Source organism: Anser anser (genome assembly GCF_964211835.1).
Source record: "Anser anser genome assembly, chromosome: 23".
Lineage (NCBI taxonomy): Eukaryota > Metazoa > Chordata > Aves > Anseriformes > Anatidae > Anser > Anser anser.
The window spans coordinates 2,286,108-2,306,239 of NC_139744.1; the positions used below are offsets into that span (position 1 = coordinate 2,286,108).

General features: G+C 69.4%; 1 protein-coding gene across 2 annotated transcripts; it reads right to left on the minus strand.

The window, feature by feature from the left end:
* Window positions 1-90: 90 nt before the first annotated feature.
* HCRT (hypocretin neuropeptide precursor) lies at window positions 91-19,645 on the minus strand. Of its 2 annotated transcripts, XM_083808802.1 has the most exons (12): window positions 19,323-19,645; window positions 19,053-19,183; window positions 18,379-18,955; window positions 17,957-18,146; window positions 17,801-17,872; window positions 17,561-17,694; window positions 17,363-17,451; window positions 6,481-8,970; window positions 6,163-6,366; window positions 5,594-5,669; window positions 3,533-3,642; window positions 122-1,193 (listed from the first exon to the last, which is right to left on the minus strand). In XM_083808802.1, exons 1-12 carry the CDS (start codon window positions 19,573-19,575, stop codon window positions 765-767), a joined length of 4,755 nt encoding a protein of 1,584 aa, XP_083664928.1. In that variant the 5' UTR covers window positions 19,576-19,645; the 3' UTR covers window positions 122-764. The 2 variants fall into 2 exon arrangements, with proteins under 2 accessions (XP_083664927.1, XP_083664928.1); XM_083808801.1 differs by lacking the exons at window positions 3,533-3,642; window positions 5,594-5,669; window positions 6,163-6,366; ... (6 more) ...; window positions 19,053-19,183; window positions 19,323-19,645 and adding an exon at window positions 1,749-3,075 and having other exon boundaries at window positions 91-1,193.
* Between the last annotated feature and the right edge of the window lie 487 nt (window positions 19,646-20,132).

Sequence of the window (20,132 nt, forward strand, 5' to 3'; positions counted from 1 at the left end):
CGCCCGGGGCTCCCGCTCCGCCCCCCCCCCCCCCGCCCCGCCCCGCCCCGGGCCCTGCGCGCCGCCGGCACCGGGAGGGGCTTCGGCACCGGCAGGCACCGGCGGCACCGGGAGCCGCTCGGCAGCGCCCTGCTCGGCCCCGGGAGGTGCCGGTCCCGCTGCACCGGGACCTGCTGGGCGCCAGGAACCGAGGCACCGGGACCTGCTCGGTACCAGCCCACTCGACACCGGGGGACACCGGTCCCTGCTTGGTACCAGGACCCGGTGCACCGCGGCCTGCTCCGTCCAGGCTCTTTGGAAGGGGCAGGATCCGGCCACCCCCGGCAGCCCAGCTCCGGGATGGGACCAGCAGCAGGACACCAGCCCCAGCCCTGCTGCTGTACCCTGGAGAGCCCAGGGGCTGCAGCACCTTGGGGACCCCCCCGAGGAGGGGGGAACCCAGCGGGGACAGCCCCCACCGGAGCCCTCCCCAGGACCCTGCTGGGGGTCGGGGAGCTGGGAGCATGCAGGCACCCCAGGCACCCATCCCGCTGCCTGCCCCAGGCAGAGCTGTGCCCCCGGCCCCCTCCCCAGAGACGAGGCAGAGCCCGGCAAGCTCAGGCTACCATTTATTGTAAAAGGCCAGCGGTGCCTGCGGCGCCCTGAGCAGGCTTGGCCAGGGCCCCAAGGAGGTATTTAAAAGTGCTATTTACACCGAGCGAGCGCCGGGGCGTGCGGCCCCCCCCAGGGATCCCCTCTCTGCCCCTGCAGCCCCCCCACCCAGCTCAGTAAAAGCTCTTCGCAGCTCCCCGGCTCTTGGTTGCGTCCTTCCCAGCATGTCCCCGGCATTCCCTGGGGCTGGCGTCGGTGCCCCTCAGCGCCGGCGTTGGCTGAGCACCAGCACCCACGGCGCAGCCCGAGGCGTCGCGGCAGGCGGTGCCGGGGGGCTCCCCGCGCTTGCCCATGGTCAAGATGCCCGCGGCGTGGTTGCCGGAGCCGTGCAGCAGGCGGTAGAGGCGGCTCTGGAAGGCCGGCGGGACGCTCTTCCTCTTGCCCAGCGTGAGGATGCCGGCGGCGTGGTTGCCCATGCCGTGCAGGAGGTCGTAGATGCGGCACGAGCAGGTTTTCTGCCGGCAGCACTCGGGCAGGTTCTGGCGGGCGGCGGCCAGGGAGCAGAGCAGGAGCAGGAGCAGGAGGCAGGCGGCTCTCTGGAGCTGCCCGATAACGGCTGGCATCACTGCAGGGCACCCGCAGAGCCAGCCGGGGCTGCTGCCGTGCCCCCCCAGGGCTGCCAGCACCCTGACAGTGGCTCGGCTCCCGTCTACCCCACTCGCTGCAGGGGCTCAGCCCCGTACCCTCAGCACCACCCTTCAGCGCTCCGGGGCACAGCCAACACCGCTCCCCTGGGCACAGAGGGGACCCCAAAGCTCCTCACTTCCCCATCCCAGCCCCCAAATCCACGGCCCCCAGCCACGCTGCCAGCAGGAGCTGGCCACGGGTACCCTCACCGTGCCGCTTACCCCATTGCAGCACACAGCAGCCCCAGGAGCACCCTCCCCTCGTCACCAAGAGCCACGGGATGAGCACCCACGCTTGGCTGATGCTGGAGCAGCGCACAGCACGCACCCAGCTCCCTCCTGAGGAGCCCCTGCAGGGCTGAGCCCCCCGCAGCTGCTCCTTGTCGGCTTTGGGGAGCCCCTGGGAGCCCCAAGGGACTGGCCCAGCCCTTGTGCACCCCGAGACCCCCAGCCCCACATCGCCGGCCCCACCTTGGCGTTCGGCACCTCCATCCTTCCCGGCGTCTTCAGGTGGCCGAGCGGCACTGGGGCATGTCCTGCCAGGGCCGAGGAGCGCAGCTGCCCTGAGCTGTGCACCCTACACCGGGGCTTTATAGGGGCTGCCCCCCCCCGGCCCCCAGCCCCCGGCACAATAGCATTGCCAAAAATACCAGCGGGAGCAGCGGGGCTGGTCTCTGGGAGACGCGCACCCTTTGTTGCCGGTAGCTCGGAGACGGGCCAGGCCTTTCCCCTCATTTGCGGCTCCGCATTATGAGGGTGCAGCGCGGGGCCGGGGTGCGCGGCGCTAATGAGGCCGTAATTACCCGAGGGACCCACGGCCGGGCCGGCACAAAGCGGCCTGAAGGTCAGCACCGGGGGAAGCGCCGTCACCGCTCCCGACAACAGGTCCGGTCCTGGTGGCCCCAATTAGGCTAATTACTGCCCCGAACAAAGGGGTGCCAGGCAGCCGCGTGGCGCGGTGACGTGCGGGGCTGGTGCCCCCTGAACCCGGCCGGTGCCGGCGGAAGGATGCGGCCCCCCCATCCCACTGCCACCCGCTGTCCTCCTCGGTGACCCCATCCCCGTCTCGCCCGGTGTGTCGGCGTGGAGAGGGAGCGGAGGGCACGGCGTGGGTCTCGCACACTTTATAAACGCTCCGCAGCCCCGGTCCGACCCCAGACCAACCCCACGCTCACCGCCCGCGCCTGGGGCGTGCTCGCCCTGGGGACAAACCCAGGACAATTTCCCTGATGCCGTAGGACACATCTGCTGGCAGCTCCGGTCTGCAGCGGCCCCGCAGACCCTGCGCCCCCCGCGAGCTGTTCCCCAGGTGCCTGCCCAGCCCCTCTGCACAGCGGGGGGGCACGGAGACACTGGGGAGGGGAAGGGACCCCCTGGAAGCAAATCCTGCAGCCCTGAGAGCAGGACCCCGCACCTGGGGTGGCTTTTTACAAGGGGGGGGCAGGTCGGGCACAGCAGGCTGGGGGTGCATGCACACGGTCATTGGGGTGCCAGCAGCCCCCACTGGCCCCACAGCAAGGTGCCTGCTCTGGAAGCAGATGGGGGAGATGGATGAGACCCCAGGAGCTCAGGGAGGGCAGGTGGGAGTGGGGACCCCCCCCCCCCAACTCCCTGCCATGCCCAGAGCGGGTCCCCAAGCAGGCACACCGCTGCGCCAGCCCCGCTGCGACCTGCACCCTGCCCATTTTCATCCCTGTCCCAAAACGAGCCGCGGGCAGGCTGGGGCTCTCCGGTCCTGGTCCCCGCAAGCGGGGCTGCTCCATCGGGCCCCCCCCACCCCCGCCAGCCCCAGGCCGGGGTCAGCAGGACGCCGTGTCGCCACCTCCTTCTGCCTCGGGGATGGGCTCCAGCGGGGCGCGCAGCCGGGAGGCCTCGGGTGAGGCCGAGCCGTTCCTGCCGATGCCGCAGGACTGCCCGGCGTTGTGGATCTGCCAGAGGTTGTCCAGCGCCTCCGCCTTGGCGTGCTTCAGGAGGTCGGCCTGGCCCTGCCACGGGGGGGGGGGAGAGGCTGTCAGGGGACGTGGCCGTGGGCGTGCGGGGTCCCAGCGTGCCACCTCCAGCCCCCGTTTGTGCCACGCAGCCACGGGCCCACGAGGGGCAGCGGGGAATTGCTGGGTACGGGCGCATCGCGGACCAGGAACGGCCCCAGAGCATCCCCCCAGAGCATCCCCCCGGTGCCAGTGCCCAAGTTCTTGGCACAGTGGTGGGGAGGGATGGCCGTGGTGGTGATGGCCACGGCGCCGTCCCCCCCTCACCTTCAGGACGGTGATGTTCCAGGCGAAGCTCTCCAGCGCCTTCTGCAGCTTCCGTCCCCGCAGCCCCTCCTTGGCCTCGATGCGGTGCAGCTCCTTGTGGAAGTCCATGCCTGGGAAAGGGGCACACGAGGCGGGGGGGACACGCTCAGGACCACGGGGTGCGGGGACAGCCAGCACCCACGAGGGACGGGGACCGGCTGCCTTTCTCCCACGGCTGCCTGGGCTCCCCAGCGCATCGCTGGGGACCGCAGGTGGTCTCGGCAGCCCCGAGCCCCCTCCACTTGGGGAACGTGGTCCCAACGCAGCCCCCACCAGCTCGCCACCCCCCTCAGCCACAGCCCTTGGTGGGTTCGGATCCTGGGGGACGCGGGGGTCTGGACGTTCAGCAGTTACCCCGGGGGGGCAGATGCACGGCTCCTGCACGCTGCGGCCCACCCAGGGGGGCACAGAGCGGGGCCGCCGGGCCCCCCCCGTAGCGCAGGCCCCCGCGCCGTGCACCGCGTGATGTCCTCGTGAGCGGGTGCTATATTTACCCCTCCCTGACGCAGCACCGGCTCCGGGCCCACACGAGGGCTCCCACACACGCCTGCTCGCCCCCGTGCTGTCAATCAGCTCGCCCCCACCCCGCACCCCCAGCCCTGCCACCAGCACCCCCAGAACCCCCCCCCCCCCCCCAGTACCCAAAGCTGTGCCGGGACCACTGGGGCTCATCCACGGCACAGCCAAGGGTGTGAAAGAAGGGAGCAGCACCCGGGAACGGGGGTCAGGGTGGCAGCCCCCCAATGTGGGGGGGTCAGCAGCGGCAGCTGCACACCCCAAAGACCCCTACCCTCAGGCAGGACAAGGGGCACGGGGGCAATGCCCACCCCCAGCAGCCCAACGGAGGGGCTCCCGCGGCCAAAGCGGTGCCAGCGGGCGCAGAGCCCACCCGCAGCCCCCCAGCCCCCCTCGCAGGCACTCCCCCCTTGTCACTGGCAGCGGCGGCGGAGCCGAAAGCCAAATGCTCGGCGAGGTTTCCGGGCTGCCGAGCCGCCAAGGAACAAACAGGGCTGCTGGCAGCGAGGCCGGCACCCGCTGGGGGTGGCGGAGCGGGGCCCCCTCCTTCCTCCCCGGCCCCTCCAGCTCCTGGCAGCTCTCCCAGCCCCGCGGGGTGCCCACACGAAGCACTGGGGCCAGCAGACCCCCGCGCACCCTGCAAGCATCCAAGGATGCCCCTACAGCGCACGGCCTCCCAGTGCACCTTACCGGTGCGTACTGGGAGCACTGGGACATGCTGGGAGCGGGGCTGGGGTCCTGGGCAGCTGCGGGTGCAGGGGGCAGGATGGGACACGGGGAGGGTGCACGGGGGGGGGGGGACCGGGGCAGGCTGCCAGCAGCACCTGCCTGTGTGGGTTCAGCCATGTGTCTTTGAAGTCATAACATTCAGTTGCCACTTCTACCGTCAGCCCCAGTCTGTTATTTCTGATGCTAATTATATTCCGGCGTTTGGCAGCTAATGACTCTTCTCCGCTTCCTCATCAGCCTCCTCCGCTCCGCTCGCTCCCTCCCAGCCCTGCCCGCGCAGCCCCTGCAGCCCCCCATCCCCAGCAGTGCTCCCCTCGGGGGGGGGACACAGCCCCTGCAGTCCCCCATCCCCAGCAGTGCTCCCCTCGGGGGGGGACACAGCCCCTGCAGCCCCCCATCCCCAGCAGTGCTCCCCTGGAGCACGCAGCCCCTGCACCTTCCCGCTCCCTGCCTTCTCTCCTTGCAGCGCATCCAGGACATGGGAAAAACGCAGAGCTGGACCCCCCCCGATGGAAATCTCCCCCCACGCCAGCCGGGTGCTGACCTCCAGCTGCAGCACGCACCCAGCCGGGGCACCCCCACGTACCCCCCCTTGCCCCTCACCAGGCACGGCAGCACGCTTGGCACCGCCCGTGCACGGATCCGGAGCCCGGTGCCGGATTGATCCGATCCCTGCGGGGGGACACACGTCCTCAGGGGGCTTGGAAGCACCCCCCCCCCCCATTTCTGGCACCCCTGGAACATGCTCCAGCTCTGGGGTCACCCCCCCGCACCCACCTGCCTGCTGCGCCTGGATGAGCTTGCTGTGCACCGCGTCGGCGGACTCGATCAGCGTCCGGCTGGTCTGGATCATCTGGGGACAGAGGGGCACCCCGAGGTGCTGAGCAGCCCCCCCACCCTCCCCCACCCCACATCCCACCCCACGCACCCTGCCCGCCGAGAGGATGGGGAGAAAAGGGGGTGGGGGGGTCTGGCTGGGGGTCCCCCCGGCACGGTGCAGCCAGGTGCGGTGCAGCCAGCGCCTGGCCGGCGGCCAGGTCCCCCTGCAACACAAAGGAAGGAAGCGGCTCCGGCTTCGGCTCTTAACGGGATTCCTCCCGCCGGGCGGCCCCGCAGGATGCCCCGTGAGCCAGATGGGGTCTGCGGGGTCCCGGGTCTGCGGGGTCCCGGGTCTGCGGGGGTCCCTCGGGGCATCTCCCAGCCGGTCCCCCCCTTGCACCGCGATGGATCCGGTGATTTTTTGGGGACCCCACCCTGGAGCTGCCCCACGCACGCAGCTGTAGGCGAGGCAGGATGGTGCTGCTGGTGCTGCCGGCCCCGCTGAGCGTCCCCATCCCGCAGCTTACCGTCTCGTAGGCGGTGAGGACCTTGCGCAGCAGGTCGGGGATGGGGCCCTGCGCCTCCATGGCGGGGTACTGCTCTGCCAGGTTGAGGGTGACGCTGGGCGCGCTGTCGCTGTGCAGCAGCCACGCCGCCACCGTCAGGATGCACTGCTTCATGTTGGCGGCGGGCGTCAGGCCGCACAGCTCCTTGAAGGAGACCAACGCGTTCTGCGGGCAGAGACCGGCGTCAGGGGATGCGGAGCACCCCCAGGACCTCCCTCCCCCAGCCCAGCACCATCCTCCTCCCCAAAAACCCGCGGTGCCCCTGCCGGGTCTTGGTACCTGCACGTTCTCCCGCAGGTCGGTGGCCTCCCGCAGGGGCTGGGTGGCCGTCCGGAAGACCTCATCGATGGCCTTGATGCCGGTGGCCTTGGTGGAGGTGTACTCCCGCACCCGGCGGCCCCGGCGCCCCGCCAGCCCCCGGCGGTGCCCCTTGCCCCCGCCGCGGCGGTCGGTGATGGCCACGTGCACGAAGAGGGTGGCGTGGGGCAAGGGCTCCCCGGCCAGAGACTGGAGGGGGACGTGGCGGTACCCGGGCTGCAGGCACTCGAAGGGGATGGTGTACTGGGCGATGAACTCGTCCCCGATGTAGTCGTCGTCCAGCACGACGAAGCGCAGCACGGCCAGCTCGGGGAGGTTGATCTGGAACTCCAGGCTCTCGTCGAAGACGGGGTTGTCCCCGCTCTGCAGGGCCGTCTTGGTGCGGTGCTCGGCGCAGTCGGCCGGGATGCCGTGGATCTCGGCGCAGACGTAGGGCTCCACCACCTCCCCCTTGGCCCCCGAGCCCTTGGGCTTGGGCAGGTTCTGCCCGCTGATGACCTTGAGGTGCAGGAGCTGGGCGGGCACCCCGGGCAATGAGTCCTTGGCGTTGGCACTGAAGTAGGAGACCTCCTCCCGCATGATGGCGGGGCGCAGGACGTAGCCGCAAGCCCCGTTCTGCCGGAACCAGCCCGCGTTCAGGTCCATCATGAGCCCCGGCGTCTGGTAGTTCATGGCCACCATCTGGCAGCCGCACTTCCAGAAGTCCTGCGGGTTCATGTTGCTGGCGTCGATGCGCATGGGGCTGGGGTAGACGCGGGAGAGGAACCGCTTGTTGTAGCTCACCAGCTCCGCCGGGCACTCGTTGGCGAAGCGGCCGGCCTCCACCTCGCTGAAGGAGCACATCTCCCAGTAGCGCTGCCCGCGCCGCGAGCTCTCGAAGTCCTGGAAGGGGACGGCCTGGCAGAGGCTCACCAGCTCCGAGAGCTCCCGGCTGAGCCGCGCTCGCCGCGGGCCCCCTCCCTCCGCCACCTCCCGGTCCTCCTGGCCCAGCCTCCGCGCCAGCTCCCAGCCTTCCTCCTCGTCCGACACCTCCCCTTCGCTGTCCTCGCAGCCGGGCGGCAGCTTCTTGCCCTTGATGAGGATGCGGCCCTTGAGCTGCTCCGGGGAGGGCAGGTAGGAGGCGGCGGGGTCGGGGGGCTCCAGGTAGAGCTTCTCGCCCAGCGTCTTGCGCAGGCACTGGGCGGCCAGGCGCTGCTGGGCGGCCGAGCAGCGCACCACCAGGCAGAGGATGAGGGGGTAGGCGGAGGCGGTGAAGGCGTGCTGGTCGATCAGCCCCACCACGGTGCGGAAGGGCACGCAGGAGGACCCCGAGGGGCTGGTGTAGACCACGGGCTCGCCGTCGGGGCCGTCCCACAGCACCAGCTCGATGCTGCGGCAGCCCAGCCCCAGGGCGCTGATGTAGCCGCTGATGTCCGAGCGGCCCCAGAAGTTGTCCTCCAGCAGGCAGGCGCTGTGGGCAGAGCTGATGTAGTAGTGCGAGAGGGGCTGCGCCATGTCCTGGCACACCTTGCGGTGCTGCGGGTCGAAGATGGAGCAGTCGGAGGAGAGCAGGTAGCGGGTGAAGCCGTCGATGGCCAGGTAGCCCTTCTCCCGGCCCTCCTTGGAGGGCTCGTACTTGCTGACGATCTCCAGGCACTTCTCCTCCGTCACCCCCTCCATGCCCTGCTCCACCTCCAGGAACATCAGCAGGTCCTTGAGGCCCAGGTACTCCTTGTTGCTGGAGAACTGCACCAGCAGGAAGAAGATCTCGGGGCGGGTGCAGAGCTCGCAGTACGCCTCCACGAAGAGGTCGCAGGCCACCTCGGCGCCGGGGCGCTCGCCGGCTTTCTGCAGCTCCTTGAACTTGAGCTCGATGGTGGACACCTTCATGCCCGGGTTGAGTGCTTTGATGAGCTGCACAGCCCGGGGCACGGGGATGCGGCCGGACTTCTCCAGGTCGGCGAGGTCAAAGACGGAGGAGATCCAGGAGGTCCGCAGGCTGGGGTGGCCGGTCCCCGGCGCCTCGGGCGTGTGCTTCCCGTAGGACACCAGGTACCGGAGCCCCATCACCCAGGCGCTCACCACGTCGGCCGAGCTGGCCACCAAGTCCAGGGACTCGTAGTTGTCTCCGTAGATGATGGAGAAGGCGCACTCGTCGGGGAACTGGTCGGAGAGGCCGTTGCTGCGCAGGATGGGGGTCTTCTTGCCCACCCGCACCTCTTTCACCGACTTGATCTCAATCTTGGCCTTCTCCGAGTCCTTCTTGGAGGGCTCCCAGCGCACGGAGCGCATGTCGGCGTCCAGCACGAAGAAGCGGCTGTACATGCGGGAGTTGGAGCGCACCTTCTTCAGCTCGCAGCCCTCCAGCATGAAGGAGATGCAGGCGGCCGTGCTGTTGATCTTCCGGTCGTTGGGCATGGTGCTGAACGAGACCGTCTTCTTCTTCTGCATGGGTCGCTGCCGAGAGCCATCCTGCCGGGGTGGGGGGGGGAAGAGGGCAGAGCCATCAGAGCAACGCACCGTGCACCCACCGGTCCCCCCGCAATCCCCACCCCAGCTCCGATACGCAGCGAGGGGCCCTGGGGTGCCCCCGCATCGTGCAAAGCCCAGCCTGGTCCCCCTGAACTCTCTCCCCCCCCCCATCCCAAAGGCTGGGAGCCGGCTCCAGCCGGGGCCTCCCCCACTGCCAGGCTTATTTTAACTCCGTGTTCCTTCCTTCCTTCCTTCCTGCTCCCGGCCGTGAGCCGGATCCTTCCCCACCGCTCGCTCACCCTCTGGGGCACAGCCGCGCACAGGCACGGTCCCCATCGTCCTGGGGTCTGGGGACACGGGAGGGGAAAGGGCCTCCTGGCAGGACCCCCCCGTGCCCACACCAGCCCCATGCCCCAGAGGGACACACACCGTGGCCCCCCCTGCACCCTCGGGAGACCAAATCCAGGCAGCAGGGGAAAAAAGGCTCCCCCGAGGCAGGGAAGGGGAGACCCTGTTACCGAAAGGGTCGGAGGAGGCGGGGGATAGGGGGAACAGCAGGGCTGGGAGCATATTATGGGTTGGATTTCATTAAGTAGTGCAGCAGGGAGGAGGTTTAATCCACTTCTTCAAGATTATGGTGAGTCACCTCTAATCTGGCGGTGCCTCCGGCACATGCAGGCTCTTCCCAGCTGCCAGGGCTTGGGGACGATGGGGTGTCCCCTCCGGCACCCTGAGAGCTTTCACACCTCCACGGCGCAGCTGTTGCAGCCTGGGCTAAGAGCCCAGGCACAGATTTTGTGGTGTTTCACCCCAAACGGTCTCCATTTACCCTTGTGGGGACAGGCAGCCAGCTCCAGCCACGGGTGCCCAGGGCGCAATGCCCCAGGGAAGGGGAAACCGGCTCCAGCCCCCAGCCCCTTTTTAGAGCTGGCTGGATGCTGCTGGGTCAGGGGGAGACACCACGCTGGGTGCATTGAGGGACCCAGCTCAGCCTCTGCGGGATGGGGAGGTGGGCACAGGGCAGGGCTCGGGTGGGAGATCCCCCTGGGACGGTCACCCCAGGGCTGAGCCGCCGTGCCGGGTGCGGAGGGTTCAGCGGCAGGCTGTGCCATCGCCAGCCCTGCGGGGACGGACCCGGCGGCCCAGCCATCTGCACCGCCACCACGACGCTTCCTGCGAGCAGCAATCTGAGCGCGCCACTGCCTCGCGGCACCAGGCCCGGCCCCGCGCCCGCCCCGCTCGCAGGGTGACCGCTGGCAGCGGGGAGCACGGTGCAGGACCCTCACCCGCACCCCTCCGTGCCCGCACCCCACCCCGGTGCGCACCCCACCCCTGCACCGGGCCCCAGAGCAGAAAACAGGAAATCCATCCGGAAAGGAAACGCGGGGCGGGGGGCCTGCTCGCACCCAGCGGCCGCCGGGACCTGCCTCCAGCTGTGCCGGAGCCTGCCCTCGCCCACCACAGGCAGCCGAAACCCACCCCTCCAGCACCGGCTCCACTCCCACGGCCGGCGAGCCCTCGGCGTGCACCGCGGGGTGCGATGCTCGAGCATCTCCCGGTGCCTCCTGCGGCCGAATGCGTTCACGCCTTGCCCCTGCAGCCCACTGGGTTCAGGCAGAGGGAGAGAAAAGCCGCTGCTCGCAGGCAGCCCGTTGTGCTGGCGTGCTCCAAGCTGGCTGACCCGGGGATGCTCGGCGAGGCACGGGTGCGAGCGGTGCAGGCAGAGCTCCCTGGGGTGCTAAGTAGGTCAGTAACAGAGGCAGGAGAACGCGGTGCCTGGAGTTGGGAGAGTCCCTGCCACCGCCCACGGGGAGCACGGAGGATCCTGGTTGCAGGGCACGGCTCTGGAGTGGGGCATGGTGCACGCTGTGCTGCCGCTCACATCGCACCCGTGCAGTCCTGCTCGGTGGAGGGGAGCTGCCAAATCCCACGCCGCTGGTGACGCTGCCCACCATGCCCACCATGCCCACCATGCCCACGATGCCCGTGCCGACGCCGAGTGCTGGCAGCCAGCTGGGCACGGACGGCACGTCCCAACCCACCTCCCTGCACCCTGCCCAGCTCAGCAGCATGTGCTCAGCACCACTTTAGCCAATTACCTCCCGTCGTTAGTGCCCTGGTGAGCACGGCAACCCTAACCCCAGCCGCCGCATGACCCCGCTCGTTACGCAGCTAAACGAGCACACCGGGATGCGCCCATCGGGCCACGGACCTGCCGGGTATCTCCAGGGGGGGTCTCCACCAGCGCAGCGGCTTCTGATGGTAGGAAATAGAGAAACCGAAAGCCTCTGGGGCTGAGGTGCCTTGGAAGGAGCTGCAGCTCTGCTGCCTGGCGGAGGGGAGCAGGACGCCTTGTCCCTACGGGACTGTTCCTGGGTCTGGCTGGGACACGCCGCAGCCACGTCCCGCCCGCCGGTTCTCCCCGCTGCCCCAGTCCCGGGGGCAGAGCAGGGATGTGGGCATAGCAGCAGCGGAGCGGAGGCAGTGGGAGGCCAGGCACAGCCAGGGCTTTTCTACAGTCATTTGTTCCCTGCCAAGAAGACAGAGAGTGACACATCCACTCCCCGCGGCACCAGCTGCCGCTACCCAGCGAGGGGCTGCTGGAGCCCGGGCCCCGTGCGGAGGCACCGGCGCTGCTCCCGGGGCTCGGGCAGGAAGGGGATGGCCCCACTCATGGTGGGCAGGACAGCAGGGTGCTGGGGAAGGGCCACATCCTGAAGTGGGGAGGAACAGACCCGGTACCCCCAAGGCCCCCTCCAGCATCCTCCCTACTCACCAGCCCCCCAAACTCTTCTGCTTCCAGCCTGGAGAAGAAAGCAGGGAACAGGTCCTCGAGCCAGGATGCCGGGACAGCAGCCTCCCTGCTCTCCGTCCCCCACGAAGCCGCTCTCTGCAGTCCCATCGCTGCACAGGGCCAGCTCCAGCACCACCCCGTACTGGTCCTGAGCTCCCCCGGCCCCAGCACAGCCGCTGATTCTACTTTCAGATTCACTCCTCCAGCCTTTTCTGGAAATCCCATAAAATAACAGAGCCTGCGGCTCTTCCCACATGTGCTTCCACTTAGTCACCAGCCGGTCTCTGCCCGTCCCGCTGCCCCACAGCCCGCAATCAATCTGTGCCCTTGGTCCAAGCTGGGGGCACAGAGGCCCCCCCCCAGCCCTGCGTGGGCACAGAGGGGGGACAGCAAGCTGTGACACCAGGGCAGAGCCCTGCAGCATGGGAACAGCCTCAGCATCCCCCAGGGATTTGGGGCCAAGCAGCTGCTCCCCAGGTCCTGCCAAGCACAGCCCCTGGGGGCAAGGACATGGGGTTCCGTGGGAACCCAGACCTCCTGGGGGGCCCCAGGGACCCTTCCCGATGCCACCACCCTCTCGCCAGCCGCTGTGCAGAGCCCTGGGTGGGGTTTTTGGGGAGGCAGCAGCTCCCCACTGACCGCCCCCATGAGCTGGGGCAGAGCCAGGGCTTTGGGGTCCCTGCTGCTGGGTGGGGGGGGGCTGGCGGAGGACAGGCTGTCCCCTGTCCCTGCTGAGGGATGCAGGAGCCTCTCTGGGGACACGAGCAGGACTGCCGTGTCCAAATGGGAATGGTAGAGGAGGGCGAGTGGCCGGTGCCCACACAGTCCCACGGGCAGCGCGCCCACCTCGCTGTCCCCACAGCCTCACCTGAGAGAGGAGCTCAGCCCGGTCGGGGTATAAGGCACAGCCCCAGGAACTCAGAGCTGTGGGATCCAGCACCACGGAGAGATGGGGACCTGCAGCAGGGAAAGCCCAAGCCCGGAGGGTCTCGGAGACGTGTGATGGACCAGAAGAGGCTGGGGGACAACATCCCGCATTGGCATCCTCCACCGCCAGTGTGACCCCCACTGGCACTTGGGGTCACCCAACCTTCCCCTAAGGCCAAATCCTGCGGTGATGCTCAGCAGGGACGGGGGGATGCACCCAGCCAAGAGGCAAGCGAAGGGGAGCAGCAGCCCTGGCACATTTGCCTCCAGCTTGCGCAGCACCCCGCAGCCTCTCCCGGTGGCAGAGCCTGGGCTGCAGGGGGGGGGGACAGGAGACCCCACGAGGTCCCCGAGCACACACTGCACACCGACGCGGGCCTTTGTGGCTGCAGGAGCCCAGGGAGGTCCCCTCGGCATCCCGGTGTGGGGCACAGCCCGGCCACCCCGCAGCGGTTTGCAGCAGGAGCCCAGCCAGGGGCAGGGGGACCCCAAAGGCACCCGACGCCCCCCGCCCAGGTCTCTGGGGCACGAGGCCAGGGCCGGGCGGGCAGCACGGGAACAGCCCCCACGCGGGGTATTAATAGTACCGGAGCTCTACCGGCTTAAAATAGGCTGCCAGGAGTGGGGAGGCGGGTCCCGGGCGGACGCGACCTATTGTGTCAGCGAGCAACGCCGACGTAAGCGCAATTAGGGGGGCTGATTTAGAAAAAACACATGCGTGAGCCCCCCCTGCCCACCGGCACGGGGGAGCCCAGGGACCCCCCCCCCAGACCCACAGCACCCTTGGTCCCCCCACCCGGCCGTGGCTCGGCTCTCGGGAGGTCACGGGAGCTGGGCCCGAGGCTCGATGCGAGGGAACGCAGGAAGATGCTCAGGAGCAGGCAGCACCCATGGGTGCCCCCACGCAGGAGGGGGTGATGCTGGGGTGCGATGCCCATCGCAGGGGCAGCGTGGCCGTGCAGGGAGCTCACAGGGTGGGGGCTACGTGGGGGCGATTCCCAGCCAGGCACGGAGAACAGGCCTGGCCTGGGGAGCGCACAAAGGGGTTTGCCCTTGGGGGACCCAGGCTGCCGGCAGGGCGAGGGGACGCGGTGCCAGCGCTGGTGGGAGCAGCACCCAGCACTGCACCAGCACCCAGCCGGGCGGCATCCCCGGCCCTACGCCCCCTCCGGCCGGGGGAACCGGGGGCAGCGGCTCCCCGCCACCGCCCCTGGACCCCCAGGGATGTTGGGGGGGCGCTCAGAGGGCACCGGGGGCTGCGGGAACCGGCACAGAACCGGCTCCGGGGAACCTCTGCTCGCTCCGGCCGGGCCGGGCTCCGAAGCACCGAGCCCCGCGCAGGTACCGGCCGGTGCCGGGGGCTGAGGCGAGCAACCGGGGCATCCCGGTGTGTGTGGCGGGGGGGGGCGGTGAACCGGGAGGAACCGGGAGGGCTCGGGGCAGGGCGCGGGCTCTCACCTTCATGATGCTGGCGCGGGGCGCGGCGGGCGCGGGGCTCCGCTCCACCGAGTCCTCGCGGCTGCTGCTGCCCGAGCCCGAACCGGGGCTGCCGCCGCCGCCGCCGCCGCCGCTGCGGGGCCCGTTGGGCAGCGGCACGGCGGGGCGGGGCGAGCCCGGCGGCGGGGCGCCCCGGGGCCCCTCCGCCATCCCCGCCGCACCAGGGCAGCGGCCGCCGCGGGGCCCCGGGCGCCCCGGTGCCTGCGCCCGCCGCCGCCGCCGCTGCTGCTGCGGGCTCGGTGGCGGAGCGGGAGGGAGGCGGGGACGGGCCGGGGCCGGGGCCGGGGGCGGAGACGGAGACGGCGCGGTTCCCCCCCACCTCCTCTTCCTCCTCCTCCTCCTCCTCCTCCTCGTCCTGCCCGCCCCGGGCTGCAGCGGAGCACGGCGGGGAGCGGGGCCGGGCACCGGGCACCGGCACCCCCAGGGCCTCCGCCCAGCGCTGCAGCGCATGGTCTTGGTGGCCGCCCCAAAGCGCCGGGCCCCCGGCCAAGCCTGCACCCGAGGCAGCTTGGTCCTAAATGAGCCTGCAGCCTGGTACCCAAAGCCAGCCCGGTACCCAAAGCCACCCTGGCATCCTGCAGCCTGGTACCCAAAGCCAGCCCGGTACCCAAAGCCACCCTGGCATCCCGCAGTTCGGTACCCAAAGCCAGCCCGGTGCCCAAACCCAGCCCACATCTTGCAGCCTGGTGCTCAAAGCGATCTTGCACCCTGCAGCCTGGCACCCAAACCCAGCCCGAATCTTGCAGCCTGGTGCTCAGGTTGATCTTGCACCCTGCAGCCTGGTTCCTGAAAGGAGCTTGCACCCTGGCATCCTGCAGCCTGGTACCCAAAGCCAGCCTGGTACCTAAACCAAGCCTGCAGCCTGGTACCCAAAGCCAGCCCGCATTTTGCAGCCTGGTGCTCAGACAGACCTTGCATCCTGCAGCCTGGTACCTGAAACCTTGCACCCTGGCATCCTGCAGCCCAGTACCCAAACCCAGCCCGGTGCCCCAACCCAGCCCGTATCCTGCAGCCTGGTGCTCAAATCAACCTCGCGCCCTGCAGCCTGGTACCTGAAAGGAGCTTGCACCCTAGCATCCTACAGCCTGGCACCCAAACCCAGCCTGGCATCCTACAGCCTGGCACCCAAACCCAGCCTGCATCTTGCAACCTGGTGCTCAGATTAACCTTGCACCCTGCAGCCTGGCGCCCAAACCCAGCCCACACCCTGCAGCCCGGTGCCCCGATCGACCTGGCGCCCTGCAGCCTGGTGCCTGAAACAACCTCACACCCTGCAGCTCGGTGCAATGCCTGGCCCAACACCCTGCTCGTCCAAGCAGGGGGACTCGAGGCTTTGCTGCGGGGCACAGCGGGGCCCCCAGGAAGGGCTGCGGGTGTGCACGGCGCAGGCAGAGGGATGGGCAGCGCCACGGGGCTCCCCAGGCTGTGTGCTGCTGTACAGCTCCCTGCCAGCACCAGGGAGCCGGGAGCAACCCCAAACCCTCCCCAGCCACACCGTTTCTCCCCTGCTTGCAACAGGAATTCTGCTCCAGGCTTTTCTTCCAGCAGGGGATGGGAGGGAAGGGGCCTTTGCATGATTCTCATCCCTGGCAGGGAGGCTTTGGCTGCACCATGGGGGATGCTTCATGCGTGCCTTGTTTAAGACAATGTCTTCTGCCAGAGGCCCTGCTCGCCCCCACCCCGGTAACAGCTGCCTGCACAGCAGGTCCCCTAAGCATCACGGCTCAGTAGCCCTTAAAATAAACCTTAGCGAGCAGGAGAAAGGACCAGTCCCCGCCACGTGTCCCCACCAGACACTCCCAGAGCCCCAGGACAGACGCTGAACTGGTTAAATATTCATGGCTGACCCTTCCCCAGGACCAAGAGCAAGCAACAACGGCAACTTCTCCTCAAAGCGGATAGTCGGGGTCTTCATCAAGAATCTCTTAATGAGGATTAAAAACGTATTAAAAAAAAAAAAAATCAATCCCAGAGCGCTGCCCTTTGTTTATATTTGAGAGATAATCCTCCTTTATTTTGCTTCTGTTCTTTACAAAACACTAAAAAAGCCCTTCCTGGAGCTGATTGTTCCCGAAGCAGCGGACACAGCTGGAGCCCGGCGGAGGGGCTGCTCCATGGCAGCAGCTCCTGCGGCCACCGCGTGCCCTGCCTGGGACATCCATGCCAGGGGGGCAAAATGCCACCGGGCCCCGAGGCTGCCAGCTCCTGGGGAGTTTTCTGCTGTCGCCCCTGCTGGCCATGGGCTGTGAGCACCGAGGTGGCCCTCAGGAAAGCCTCAGAAAAGCTCTGAGGCTGGTGGCGGGCACTGCCAAGGCACCGAGCAGAGTAGGGACCAAGCCTGGCACATCCAGAAAGCCCCTGGTGATGCTCGCCCACGCCCACGGTCCCCCTCTGTGCCCCCAAAAAGTCCTGAGAAGGGCCAGCAGCGGGCTCCAGCAGTGTGGGAGCAGGCACTTGGTTGAGCTCGCTGCCTCCATCCACTTTGCGCAGCCAAACCCCGCGGGGCCGGGTGCCCTCGCCCCCGCTAGGGAGGCACCCTGGCCCCGATCCCTCCCTGGAAGGCACACACCAAGCAAACCCCGGCGGCGAGCGGGCTGCTTTTAGGAGATAACGGTGCTCTGGATGACGGCCAGCAGCCGCTCCTCCCGCAGGACCCTGGGCATGGGGACGGGGGAGCCCAGGGCCTCCCGCAGCTGGGCGAAAGCCCCGGCCCCCACCAGGTGCAGGCGCAGGGGCCCGATGCTGCCCTTGAAGCGGAACGATTTGTAGACGGGGAAATCCTCCTGCAGGCAGTGGTCCAGCTGCAGAGAGACGGGGAGGAGGCCCTCACAGGTCCTAAAACCGTTTTCCCTACAGAGCAGCCGCCACCCGCCGCAACACCCAGAACCCCCAGGCTCCCTGCTCCAGGGAAGGAGCCCCTTTGCCAAAAGTCCTCCTGCACAGCCGTACCCACGTCCCCCCCTCCTGCACGCAGCAGCCCCGCGGGCACTGCCTGCGGGCTCCTGCAGCCAGCACAGCTCAGCAAAGCCGTTCCCAAGGTGCCCAGGCTGCCGGCGAGCACTGCCACCGCGTGGCTGCGGGGCTGGCAGGGGGCAGGCAGGGAGCAGGCAGCAGGATCTGCAACCTGCCTGCAGCCAGCAGACCCCCCCCCAAAACCCCGAGCCCCCCCCTTACCTTGTAGCGCTGCCCCTCCGACAGGTCCCTCAGGCCCCGCAGCTCCACGAACACCTCGTAATGGGGGGCGCAGACCCCCGAGGAGGCGCCTGCAGCAGTGCCACGAGCGCGTTAAAGCCGCCCGCAGCCCCCAGCCCGGCTCGGGTGGTGCTGGCTGCGCTTTGGGGCGACCGGTGGGGCGTTTTGGGGGTGACTCACCCAGCAGGGAGCTCTCCACGCAGACGTAGTCGATCAGGCGAGCGCCCGGCCACATGCCCACAGCGCGGCACAGGCTCCGGCAGAAGCGCTCCTCGGGGATGCTCTCGCCCCGCACGCTCAGCGCCTGGCTCTCCCTGCCGGTGTGGGCACGGGTGGGTGCCGCGTGCCGGGGGTGCCGCCAGCACCTGCCCCGCACAGAACCCCCCCAAGGGGAGGGATGTGGGTCTGGGGTGTCCTCACCTGCGCACGGGCTCCACCACGGGACACTGCTTGTTGAAGCCGGCCACCCTCAGCACCTCTCCGGCGCGGCACCTGCGCAGGCACGGGGAGCGTGAGGCCGGCGGGGGGGTGGCGCAGGGCGTGCAGCCCCCCCGGAGCACGGCAGCAGGGAGGCACCTGTACTCCCCGGGCCGGGCAGTCAGAACCAGGCTGTACTCCCGTCCCTCCCAGAGCTCGCCCAGCAGCACCGTCCGCTGCTCCTCCTCTTCCTCAGCCGGGCAGGGCAGGAACTCGCAGAAAGCCCAGTCGGGGCACAGCAAGAAGCGGGGCTCTGGCTCCTCCGGCCATAAGTTGACGCCGAGCAGAGCTGGACAGAGGGCAGCACCGGTCAGTGTGACCCCCCCCCCAGACCCTCCCTTCTCACCCCCTCCAAGAAGAGACCAAGGCACGGCTGTTTTTTTGGAGAGCTGAGAGGTCTCTGCGGGGCGGGATACCGCACGCAGCGAGGCACCCACCTCTGCCGGGCTTTGCGCTGCCATACAACAGGGGTCCCCCCACCCGCGCCCCCACGGGGACAGCCCTGCTCGGGCCGCGCTCACCTCCTGCTGCCCGGTAGAAGGGGCAGTACAAAGGCAGCCCCCTGCACTCGGCCTGGCGCAGGGCGTCACAGTAGAGCCGCTCCCCGCCGTGCGCCGTCCCCACCACCACCACCTGCAGCTGCGGCCACAGGCGCTGCACGATGCCCTCGAAGCCCCGGGCGCACTCAGCCCGCAGCTCGGCCGCCCGGGCGGCGTCGGGGACCAGCAGCGCCTGCAGCCGGCCCCGCAAATCTTCGGGCAGCCCGTTTTGGGGGCTCAACCTGCCCAACGCCAGGTCCTGGGCCAGCTGGGGCCAGCCGGAGCGCAGCGCCGCCAGCGCATCGTGCAGCTCGGAGGCCAGCCCGGCCTCCAGCACCCGCAGGGAGCGCGCCCGCAGGGCGAAAAGCAGCTGCAGCCGCAGGGCTGCCGTCCGCGAGGGCAAAGCCCCCACCTCGGGGGGCGCGCAGTACAGGGCGGGCAGGGGCCAGCCCGCCGGGGCGCGGGGGCGAGCGGGCGCCCAGCTGAGCAGCGCGGTGCTGCGGGGGGCCAGCGCCTGCGGGAAGGCGGCGTGGAGGACGTCCAGGTAGAGCAGGGACCCCTGCGTGGGGAAGAGAGGCGAGGGATGCAGGGTGCCGGGCCCCGTTTGGGGTGCCGCGGTGCTCCCCTGAGCAGCCCGGCTGTCCCCCCCCCCTTACCTGCAGCGGGGGCTCGCAGGCCCAGCAGCACCGGAGCAAAGCCCAGAGGCTGAGCGGCGGCACCGTGTCCCCCTGCTCCCCATCAGCGCAGCCCCCCGGCAGGGGGTGACGCTCCCGAAAATCATCCGACCCTGCGAACAGACGGGGCGGGCTGAGACGCGCATCCCGCAACCCCCCCCTCCCCAAAACCCCCAAACCCCAACTCCCCTCCGCTTCTTAACCCACCCCCCCCAACCCCCCCCAACCCCCCGCAGCCCTCCCCGGGCTCACCGTGGGCCGTGCCGGGGGGCAGCAGCCCCCGCAGCCGCCGCTCCTGGCTGTGGCGCACGTCGGTGCCCAGCACCTCCAGGCGGCGCCGGTGCCACCGGGCGGCGCGGCGGAGCGCGGCCGCGAGCAGCCGGGGGGGCAGCGGGGGGGGCCCGGGCAGCACCGCGCACACGGCCACGGCCACGGCCACCGCCAGCAGCAAGCCGGTGGCCACCGGCAGCAGCATCCCGGGGGGGGGCACCGGCAGAAGAAGCATCCCGGGGGCGCAACCGGAGACCCCCCCCCCAGCACCGCCCCGCAGCCCCCGGGACCCCCGGCCCTTGTCGCTGTCCCTTCTCCCCCACCCCCCCGCCCCGTACCGGACCCGTTAGCACCGGGTCCGCCCCCCCCCGGTGTTTTCCGGCTCCGGCAGAAATGACGGGCAATGAGCGCGCCCGGCCCCGCCTGCTGAGCGTCCCCCCCCGCGGGGAAAGGGCGGCTCCGCCTCCGCCTTAAATTACGGGGTTTATTTCCTTTTGTTTGCTCCTTTCTACAAATTAAAATTAAAAAAAATAAAATAAAAAAGACACAGCCCCGGCCCCAGCCTCCCCCAAGCCCCTGCTCCGCCCCCCCCCCGCCCAACGCAGGCAGAGAAATAAAGCGGGGATAAAAAAAAACAAGAGCGAACCCCTCCCGCCCTCCAAACCTTGGCAAGGAACGGCTCCTTTGCTTCAAAAAAACAATAAAATAGTGCAATTTGTTTTGCTTTGCTTTGCGCCTGGGAAAATGCCCCCAGCCCCCCCCCCCCATACGCTCGCCTGGGGGATGGAGCAG